Here is an 11,128-nt window from a genome sequence, read left to right on the forward strand (position 1 = left end):
GTGAATAAAATATAAAAGGATTTCATATACTCCAGTGACCCGTTGGTGATTAAAATATAAAGAATTTCATCTATTCTAGCAACAATCTAACTCTGTGTGGATATCCTCGGATATTATACCCGACGGCTGTACTCCCTCCAGCCTAAAATAAATGACTTTTTTTACTTCCAGACATCTCATCTGACTGTTCATCTTATTCAAAAAAATTTATATAAATATTGTTATAAGTTATTTTATCATTAGAGATACTTTAATAATAATTTTATAATTTTATAATTTGTACAAAAATTTTGAATAAAACCAATGGTCAAACAAGATGTCTAGAAATTAAAAACATCACTTATTTTGAGACGCAGATACCAAGTACAAAATGTTAGCCACGGGTACAGGTGCTGGCAGGGAAGTGTCATAACAAGTGGATTGCCTTGGCCAAAAACACAGCAAAGCTGCATTCTTACCACATACCACAAGAAATAAACCACCAAGCTATTACGCTCACATGCAAACGTATGATGAAGATACATTATATTCACTACTAGAAAAAAAAAAAAACTTCACCGTTTTCCCTATCAACCACATCTAAACCATGTCAATAAATGAAACAACACCCTTGCGCATCCATATGAGGATTGTTCATATTTTACAGAAGAGCAAAAAGACGATCAGCTGTACGCTTTCAGAGATCCAAATCCACGTGGCTCATTTGGCACATCTCATTTCCTTCTATCCATCAACTGGCTGTGATCAGACCGCCCTATGTTCATCAGAAGGCTGAACTTAGAGCACTACGTGCTGCCTCACGTTTCATCTCTGCAACTTTTCCACTTCCACGGAAATACATGTATACTTGCTGCAAGTTGAGAGAGAATTTCATGATCAGGTGTGAAGAACATAAAAAAATTACTAAATGAAAGAATAATGTACAAGAAGATCCCTGGGCTATAGTATGATGAAGGATTCAATGAACAAAGAATAGATTCAACCAACCTGAATGACACCGATGCTCAGAAGTGATTCAAGGCAGAACAAGCCGAATCCAACAAAGTAAAATATCTGTCAAACATAAAAAACAAGGTAAATTACTTCGGAACTAAATAAGCTATGCCAATCAATATGGCTATTGGATGCAGTGACGATTTGGTAAAGAGTGCAGTTTTAGAAATTAAAGAAGCCAGAAAGGCAATTGAGTGCCTGTAAGAGTCTGAGGGCATGATACAAGATATCTGCAACGAAAATGTAGTTAACTCTCTGCCATGGTGAATGTTACATAAACATATATTTCCTTGGTAAGTAAATCCTATGCCCATGATTCATGAAACAGAGTAAAGCAAAGCCATATAGGTAAAGTGAGCCATGACAATAAACTTAACAACTCAAAACTGACATAGACTTACCCCCACAATAGCATTATTGCCTATGACATCAATTGCAGGTAAAATCCCACTGTTAAAACAGCAAAGAAATAGTTAGCACTTGGATGCATAAAAAATAAAGAGCATGCTTTAGTTGAAAATGTCCAAATGATTTTGATTACATAAACCCTCAAAGCCAGTGTTTGTCACGATAAGGTTAGACAACAACATTACGTGTTGGGCTTCTTATCAGTTATAACACCTGTGGAGCAGGACTCCTCGGTAAAGTTATGACACATGATTGGCAGAAAAATATAGCTATCTCAACTTTAGCAAGCACTACATGATTTAAAGTTTTATTCGTAGTTCTAGGACCACAAAGTGTGTATGTTGCTCATGCTGAAGATTTGGGGTAAATATTGTATATCCACAATGATTCCTTGTGGAGATTATTATTGCCTACAATTCAGGACAAGCACCGAGTGGGTAAATATACTGATTCTTAAGTGAAATAGCAATTACTTTTTATGGAATAAGATTGTATGGAAACACAAATTATGACTAGGGACATATATGGCTCCTCACAGCTACCCTTCAAAGAGAACTCACAAAGAGTTATTAGTTATTGCATCTCAACTCTCAAATAAAGTTCAGTAAACTACGATACTTACGCCAAAGATTTTCCTTTGAAAGGGAATGGAGGAGCCACAGCTGCCCACACACAGAAGATAATATGAATCTGGAAATGGGCAAAGATTGGCAGTGAGGCATGCAGTAACTTTATGAATACAATGCTAAGACATGACGTGTGAAACCTTTAGTTTATTTTACTCAACATCTTACCATGTAAAATAGAAAAAACCACCCAAACTTCAAAGCACTCTCAGTTCTGAAGCAGAAATTCAAATAAAATAAGATATATGATTATAAGGAACATTGAAATGGTGAAAAAAATGTATTGTATTAAGGGATGGATGCATATAGACAACCTCATTGCATTATAAAGAGGTCGGTACCATAACACATAAGCCCCGGGCGCACCAGATATGAAGTAGATAATGGCAAGCAGCCAGATCATAACACCTTTTGAAGTAGATAGGTCATATTAGTTTGAACATGAAGTGTCAGTAAGATAGCATGTGCTGATGGAAGAAGATAAATAAGATGACAATATGGCACACTTTAGTTGTACCTTCCCCTTTAATCCATGCTGCTGTAGTTGCTATGATATTCCAAAAGAGACACACTACCAATCCTGCATGAGGAACAAGCATCGGGTAAGAGAATGTCAAGGACGTCGGGTCCAAGAGAAGCGGGACCCCGGCTACGGAGTTCGTAGCCGCGACCCGTGGTAACGGGGCGAGGTTTTACCCCTCAGCTCCCAGTTAGTTTAGAGGAAGAAGAAGAAAGATTAGGTACTAATTCTTGCTTGATTATTAATCATCCTGAGTATCCTCATATATAGGCCATTCGGCACTACAAACTGGAGCTAATTGCTCCTAATTCTAAGGCCTTGATCGGTTGTTACTTCCTTCTAGCCACTTGCCATTTCTTCCTGATTTGCATGCCTGGTGACCACGCCCACATCTTCAGCTGGCGTGCCTGCCTTCCTGGTGACTGCGCCCAAATCCTTAGTGGCTCTGCGGCCATCCCGAGCGCGTCGTTTCCTTGTATAGGCATGGCCCCACATGACATCTCTCCCCCCCTCGACTAGCAGCTCGTCCTCGAGCTGGAACGCAGGGTACTTGTGGAGGAAGGAGTCCACATCTTCCCAGGTTGTAGAGGTCGCGGTTTCTCCCTTCCATTGGATGAGCACCTGACGAATGCCGCGAGCCAGGCGGATACGCACTGCCCGTTTGGGCTCCAGAACAGCGGCGCCGTTGTGGATGACCGGGAGAGGTGGCGGTGTAGCTGGCGTATCACCGATGAACTTCTTGAGGAGGCCGATGTGGAAGACGTCGTGGAGCCTAGTGTGCGGAGGCAGGGCAAGGCGCACGGCCACCTCGTTGATGAGCTCGGTGACACGGTACGGCCCGAAGAAGCGAGGCTTCAGCTTCCCTGTGGTCGCCTGGGGCAGTGAGGCGGCCGGGCGATGGCGTAGACAGAGTAGAACCCAGTCGCCCACCTTGTAGGAGACGTGCCGGTGCAGCTTGTCGTAGTGCAGCTTTTGGACCGCCTGGGCTTGTTCAAGCCGGTAGCGGACGTCCTCCAAAAACTCGTCGCGGTCTGCCATGGTCTTAACGACGGCAGCGACACGAGTCTCGCTCGGCTCATAGGACCGAATGGTGGGCGGGTCCCGGCCGTAGACCACCCGGAACGGTGTGTCGCGGAGCGAAGTTTGGTGGGTCGTGTTGTAGATGTATTCCGCCCACGGCAGCCAGCGAAGCCACTGACGGTGCCGGTCGCCGGTGAAGCAGCGTAGGTACATGACAATGACGCGGTTGGCGGCCTCCGTCTAGCCATCCGATTGTGGATGAAAAGTTGTTGTCATGTGCAGCTTGGCACCCATGAGGCGCATCAGCTCCCTCCAGAACTTGGAAGTGAACACCGGATCACGGCCGGACACCATCGATTGAGGCACGCCGTGGAGTCGAACAAGGTCGGTGAAGAAAGCCTGGGCCACGGACTCTGCTGAATACGGGTGAGCCAGGGGAATGAAGTGGCAATACTTGCTGAAATGATCAACCACTGTCAGGATGACAGATTTTCCCCCGATGCGCGGCAGCCCCTCCACGAAGTCCAGACCAATGTCGGTCCAAACCGCCTTCGGGACCGACAACGGCATGAGCAGGCCAGCCAGATGAAGATGTTCCGATTTATATCGCTGGCAGGTGGAGCATGCTCGGACGTAGTCCTGGACCATGCGGCGCATGTTGGGGAAGTGGAAGTCGTGGCGGAGGCGGTGCACGGTGCGCTGCACACCCTCGTGGCCGTCCTCGTGCACGGCGGTCATGATTGCCGGCAGTAGTGGTGACGCCGGCGGAACGTAGAGGCGGGAATCATAGGCCACTATGCCGTCGATTGGGGACCACGGCGCCGCCCGGGTGCCTGCAGTGATCTCGTCCCTGATGACGATAAGGGCCGGATCGGTGTCCTGAGCCTGACGGAGGCGCTCGATGTAGTCGAACCGAGGCGCGGAGATGGCGAGGACAGCGCCCTCTTCAGTGTCGCGGCACGAGAGGGCGTCGGCCACCGTGTTCGAGGCACCGGGCTTGTACTCAACGGTGAAGTCGAACCCGAGGAGCTTGCCGACCCAATGATGCTGTGGGATCGTCGCGAGGTGCTGGTCAAGGAGAAATTCGAGGTTGTAGTGATCCGTGCGCACCAGGAAGCGGCGTCCCCAGAGATACGGACGCCAATGACGGATGGCGTGGACGAGGCCGATCAGTTCCCGTTCGTAGGCGGCGAGAGAACGGTGTCGCGGCGCGACAGGCCGGCTGAAGTAGGCGATCGGGTGTTTCTCCTGGATGAGCACCGCCCCGAAACCGTGGGTCGACGCATCGCACTCGACGACGAACGGCCTGTCCAAGTCCGGCAAAGGACAGAACCGGAGCCGAGGTGACGCGGCTTTGAGGGCCTGGAATGCCGCGGTGGCGTCGACGGTCCAGCGGAACCCTTCCTTCTTTAACAGCGTCGTGAGGGGAGCCGCAAGAGTGCCGTAGTCGTGGACGAACTTGCGGTAGTACCCCGCCAAGCCAAGGAAGCCCCGTACTACCCGCGCCGAGCGTGGCTGGGGCCAGTCACGAACCGCCTGCACCTTGGCGGGATCCATGGCAACGCCGGCCTCGGTGATGACGTGCCCCAGGTAGGAGATGGAGCCGACCCCAAAAGCGCACTTAGAACGCTTGACGAAGAGCCGGTGCTGCTGCAGCACGGTGAGGACGGCACGGAGGTGCCGGAGGTGATCCGCCCACGATGAGCTGTAGATGAGGATGTCATCAAAAAACACGAGCACAAACCGGCGAAGGAAAGGGCGCAGGACGTCGTTCATCAGTGCTTGGAACGTGGCCAGAGCGTTGCACAGCCCGAACGGCATCACCAGAAACTCGTACAGCCCGTCGTATGTGCGGAACGCCATCTTGGCGATGTCGGCAGGGCACATGCGGACCTGGTGGTAGCCCGAGCAGAGGTCCAGCTTGGTGAAGAATTTGGCGCCGTGGAGTTCGTCCAGCAACTCATCAACCACCAGGATGGGAAAAGCATCATTGACGGTGATCGCGTTCAAGGCGCGGTAATCGACACAGAAACGCTACGACCCGTCGGCCTTCTTGACGAGGAGGACCGGGGAAGAGAAGGCCGAGGAGCTCCGGCATATGAGCCCCTGGTCTAGCATGGCGGCACATTGCCGCTCCAGCTCGTCCTTGTGCGTCGCCGGGTACCGGTAGGGGCAGGCCGCCACGGGTTGCGATCCTGGCAGGAGGATGATGCTGTGGTCGCGGCTGCGAGGAGGAGGCAGCCCGTGGGGCTCGGCGAAGACGTCAGAGAAGGAGTCGAGGAGCTCGTCCAGCAGGGTGGCGCTGGCAGTAGTCGCGCGGAGGCCGGGTGCGTCAGGGCCAGCCATCCCGTGCCAGCAGACGTCACGCGCGTGCCTCTTGAATGTCATCGTCCGGGCGCAGAAACCCCAGAGGATCGGCTCCAACATCGCGAGCCACTGCGTGCCGAGGACCACGTCGTAGCCGGCGAGAGGCATGACGAACAGGTCTGCGGCGAAGGCGTCGCCGCTGATGGTGAGCGCGGCCTGGCGGATGACGCCCAGGCAGGAGACTCGCTCGTCGTTGGCCACCGTGGCCGTCAGGTGAGGACGGTGCTGCAGAAGAAGTCCTGTGCGCTGTGCGGCTGCCTCGGAGATGAAATTGTGGGTCGATCCGGAGTCGAGGAGTGCGATGAGGGACGTGTCGCCCAGCGCGACCTAGATTTGCATCGTGTCGCTGAAGTGGACGCCGGCGATGGCGTGGAGCGAGAAGTGGGGGCTCGTCTCGGTGGCGCCCTCTTCGACGTCCTCGTCGTCCACCACAACGCCCTCCAGCAAGAAAAGGCACTTGCAGACCCGGTTATGCCCCCGGCCGAACTTCTCGTCGCAATTGTACCAGAGGCCCAAGCGACGGCGTTCCTCCTGCTCGGCCTGGGTGAGGCGCTTGACCAGCCGGCCCTCCACGGTGACTGTGGCCGGGGCAGTCGAGCTGTTCACGGGCGGCGCCGGCAAAGCAAGACGCGGTGCGGGCGCCGGTAAGAGTGCTCGGGGCGCCGCGCGAGGTGGAGGCGCCGCGTACTGCTCCCGCAGTTCGAGCTTTCGCGCCAGGCTCAGCTCCGGCGAGGGACTGCGGATTATGCACCTCGACGTCGAAGCTGAGTGGCGGTTGGAGGCCCGCGGTGAAGAGTTGGACCCGTTGTTCCTCGTCCAGGCGGCCCGCGCGAGGGAGGATCGCTTGGAAACAATCCTGGTACTCCGCGACGGTGCCCGTGCGCTTGCATGCCGCCAATTCGCCGAGCGGGTTCGAGCGCAGAGGAGGTCCGTAGCGCAGGTGCAGCAGGTCCTTGAAGCGGCGCCACGACGGAATCCCCTCGTCCTGCTGTATCTGGATGTACCACATCTGGGCACCCTCTTCCAGATTGTAGGAGGCCATCTAAACCTTCTCCTCCTCCATGATGCGCTGCTGGTGGAAGTAGGATTCGCAGCGGTTAATGAAGGTGAGCGGATCGGATTTGCCGTCATACCGCGGGAAATCCAATTTCTGGAACCGTGGCGGCCAGTCCTGGTGGTGCTCCCCGGTGGCGGACTTGTTGCCGGAGGAAGACGACGTTGGCTGGGCAGCGTTCAGGCGTTGGATCGCCTGGGAGTTGGCATCGACTGATGCCTGCAGAGACTTGAGGGTGGCGGCCAGGGCGTCCAGAGTAGCCTGGAGGGCGGCCTCCCGGTCTCCCATGACAGCGACTTGGTGAGGGGTGGGCGGGGCAGAAGTAGCTTGGAGCGGCGGCGGAGGCGAGGATGATCGGCGAGGCGAGGAAGGCCTGGATTGTGATACCAGGTTGTCAAGGATGTCGGGTCCGAGAGAAGCGAGACCCCGGCTACGGAGTTCGTAGCTGCGACCCGTGGTAACGGGGCGAGGTTTTGCCCCTCAGCTCCCAGTCGGTTTAGAGGAAGAAAGATTAGGTACTAATTCTTGCTTGATTATTAATCATCCTGAGTATCCTCATATATAGGCCATTCGACACTACAAACTGAAGCTAATTGCTCCTAATTCTAAGGCCTTGATCGGTTGTTACTTCCTTCTAGCCACTTGCCATTTCTTCCTGATTTGCATGCCTGGTGACCACGCCCACATCTTCAGCTGACGCGCCTGCCTTCCTGGTGACCGCGCCCAAATCCACAGCGGCCATCCCAGGCGCGCCGTTTCCTTGTATAGGTGTGGCCCCACATGACAGAGAACCTTCAGTTGAGAAATGCTATGCCAAATGAACGTACTAGCCACTATCTATCAGAATTATTTTCTGCGAAATGCATCAGTCCACGGATCAAATGAACATAATAAATCCTTTATGCAACAAGCAAGAAAGTGAAAGTGTATTGCCATCCACTCCCTACTAGTAGTAACACTATTAATGCATAATATAAAAAAAAGATCAATACATTATACTTAAGTCAGAGATAGATAGAGAGAGACAGGACACTAGTACAGTAGTACTAACCAATACATTTTGGACATTTAAAGCTTACCCAAGAATGACGAGAATGCAAGGTACTGCATCCTTTGTAGATGGATAGGTATTTCATTGGAAATGTCGTGGTGGATGAGGGGAAAAAAGGGAGGCCAATTTTTCTCTTCTATCACAATGCCAGCTGAAAAATAAAAGATGATAAAGGTTAGTGGAAAAACTGAAAATATATAGCAACCCAATTCTCTATGAAAAGAAATAGCAAATTTTCTTTTAAAAAATGGAAGACATACATCATGACATCTGAAAACATCATCTAGTAGAAGTAATCTTCTCAGCATATAGCATCAATAACTGAGCATAGAAATAAAACTGAATGTGTAACCCGTGTTGGGTGACAGGATTGCTTTCTCAGTACATTTCCTCAATAAACCCATTGCCTTTACCAATATCTTTCTTATGAGTTCAGTTTTTTATTGAATGTACAAAAATGAATAAACAGCTACTTAAAAGAATGAACAGAGATGAAATTACCTCGGGATGCCGCCTCTTCCTTCCTTTTCAATTCCTACACCAATAAGGACGAATAAAATAGAATCATATCAACATTTTAGATAAAGAATTGTGCACAAAGTAAATAAACGGACGGAACATGGATTCAAAGTTTCAAACACATGAGAAGCAGCAAAAACAACATTTCCTTCATTGACTCAAAATGCTCCAATATCTTAGAAAAAGCATCAAAATGTCCAATAAAACGATCAACAGACAATACATATAAAGCAACATGGCTCTCTCAATGCAATTGTATGCAGAAGGAATGATTTTTTTAATCAATATAAGTAATATGCGAAGCAACATAAGCCTCTGAGATGAAATATTTGAGTACTAGGAATGCTTTGGCAACGTATTAAGTACGAGAGACAAATTGCACATCGTAGAGTAGTTTGTGAAACATGAACTTGTATTTGTCAGAACTGCTATAACTGGCAAAGGAGCAGAAAGAATGAAAGCTCTGCAATGATAAGGCAGCATACCCGTTCTCTTTTGTTTAGCTCAGCCTCCATAGCCTGGAGTTCTTTCTCCTTCTTCTTTAGATCCTAAACATCAACATCAACAGATGTAAGATATAGGGAGCCATCCACATATAGACAAATCAGATAAATAATCAAAACCAACATGGCAAGTTGGCATACCTACAGTACAACGAATGACATACATGAGCTAACTCATCGTAAAGGTGCATGTACCCAGTTGGAAGGAAGCTCGGTTAACTCTTTCTTTTTTTACTCAATGGGAAAAGAGTTCTCAGAACTGTAACTTGGTTCATTTGTGCAGTGATCCAGATAGAAAGAGATTACAAGTACCTTTGACGAGTCGAGAGGAATGTCCACATTGTAGAAATCAGCCGGTTCATGTGATAGAGGTGACAGACGAGAATTGGTGGCAGGTGGAACACTTCCTCCCTGCAAGATAGGGAATATTTGGGAGATAAGCAGTCACGCACAAAATAGAGACTCAACTAGGTGATAATATTTTATATTTTCTACCAGCTGCAACTAGACATCTGCACAAAATAGAGCAACCAATACATAATACCATAATAAAACGAAAAGCATGTGAAATAAACCAACTTAAACAAAGACACAAACCGATTAGATTCAGGCGGGCTGAAGGACTTGCTGCATGACTATACTTGTAAGTTTGACAGTTTGCGTTGTGTTAACCAACTATCAGTAAACATGCATGATCAAAACCTAGCGAAGCCATATAAGGTGGCACCGGATCGGGGAAAGTTGGGAGCAAAAGGCCACCGCGTCGCATTACCAAGCTAAGGGATCCCCCAAGCTAATGACACTGAATCCAAGCCCCAACAACTAAGCCAGCTCAATGCAGAACCGCGCATCTCACGTCCAACCTAGTTCCTGACATGGGCACGCACAGATCTAGAGTTAAGCAGCCCCTCCCACGAGTGTTACTAACAAAACCTTCACAGCGCACATGATTACCCAACTCCAAGTGCACAAATCCGCATCTCGTCATCTCGTCCCCTTACGACGCTCAGATCCAGAACATGAGCAACAACTAAGCGACGGATCCCAAATGCAAGCGCAAGCGGGAGGTGATCGGATTGGAGAAGCACGCCAACTCTCCCCGAGATCTAGGCGAGTGGAAAGGCCGCCGAAGGGACAGGGCAGTGCGGGATGACGGGAGGAGCACTCACCGCGAAGGGATTGACGTTGTCGTCGTCGTAGCCGTTGCGCCCGTGCTTCCCCGCCATCGCCGCCTCCTCCTCCTCCGGGCCTCCGGCGTCGGGTGGTGGCCAACCGATGCTACCTGCTAGTGCCGTGCTGCTACCTGCCGCGCTGCCTTCGACTTCGAGTATGCAGAAAGGGAAACGACGGGGGCTGTGCGGTTCGTAGTCAATGACAGGTGGGGTCAGGTAAGTCTGTCCGGTGGCCCCGGGGATCCAAGAGGCCAGACTGGCCGTACGGTGCGGGACCTTGTTGCTTGTTTGGCGTGGCGTCGCTTTTCCGTCGCAAGGTAATTTTTTGTGTTCTGTGGCACTTGTAGAATTCAAACGGATTAGGTTGACGAGATAAATGTCTTATTCGTTTAAATTTATCAGACCGACTTATCATACATAATATATTATTTTTCTTTTATAATAAAATAATATCTGTCAGCTTATTAGTCGTTGCCGAAAATCAATCAATTTATACGAGAGCTCTCGCAATGAACTGTACTATAGGAGAGCTCTCGCAATGAACTGTATCAAATGTACCAAAAATTGAAGGAGCCCAGACTGTCTATTGTTGAGTGCCCTCGTACTAAAGCGTAGGATATCATCGAGTTCGTCTCTACCAGCAAACTGGGGATTAGTGTACATGCATATACGCGAGTATCTATACCGGGAAAAAATCAAGATTTACCGGCCAAGCTTAGTCATTTTGATGTGTTTATAGAAGTAGGGTGGTTCTCAAAGGTGTGCCCAGTCCTTCGAAAGTGCTTAACGAGATAAAGCCATGTTTGGCTTACCACATATTCGATTTATTCGGCTTCTTTTTTCAGTCAGAATAGTATTTTTCTCTCACAATAATTCAGCCAGAACAGTATTTTTC

The 11,128-nt window shown here is 49.6% G+C and overlaps 1 protein-coding gene across 1 annotated transcript; it reads right to left on the bottom strand.

The window, feature by feature from the left end:
- Positions 1-384: 384 nt before the first annotated feature.
- Positions 385-10,388, bottom strand: LOC136530387 (secretory carrier-associated membrane protein 3-like). The gene is made up of 12 exons (XM_066523127.1): positions 10,231-10,388; positions 9,374-9,472; positions 9,044-9,106; positions 8,541-8,574; positions 8,068-8,190; positions 2,545-2,607; positions 2,342-2,435; positions 2,196-2,241; positions 2,024-2,091; positions 1,395-1,443; positions 988-1,053; positions 385-850 (listed from the first exon to the last, which is right to left on the bottom strand). Exons 1-12 carry the CDS (start codon positions 10,285-10,287, stop codon positions 764-766), a joined length of 849 nt encoding a protein of 282 aa, XP_066379224.1. The 5' UTR covers positions 10,288-10,388; the 3' UTR covers positions 385-763.
- Between the last annotated feature and the right edge of the window lie 740 nt (positions 10,389-11,128).

This window comes from Miscanthus floridulus, unplaced genomic scaffold (genome assembly GCF_019320115.1).
Source record: "Miscanthus floridulus cultivar M001 unplaced genomic scaffold, ASM1932011v1 fs_117_1_2, whole genome shotgun sequence".
In the NCBI taxonomy this organism is placed as follows: domain Eukaryota; kingdom Viridiplantae; phylum Streptophyta; class Magnoliopsida; order Poales; family Poaceae; genus Miscanthus; species Miscanthus floridulus.

What these genes read in the sequence shown, in the direction of transcription:
- LOC136530387 (XM_066523127.1), bottom strand. Translation starts at nt 10,287, where the DNA reads ATGGCGGGGAAGCACGGGCGCAACGGCTACGACGACGACAACGTCAAT. An exon ending in ACAACGTCAATCCCTTCGCG is followed by an intron (nt 9,473 to 10,230) that starts GTGAGTGCTCCT and finishes CCTATCTTGCAG; the next exon opens with GGAGGAAGTGTTCCACCTGC. An exon ending in GGAAGAGGCGGCATCCCGAG is followed by an intron (nt 8,191 to 8,540) that starts GTAATTTCATCT and finishes TTTATTTTTCAG; the next exon opens with CTGGCATTGTGATAGAAGAG.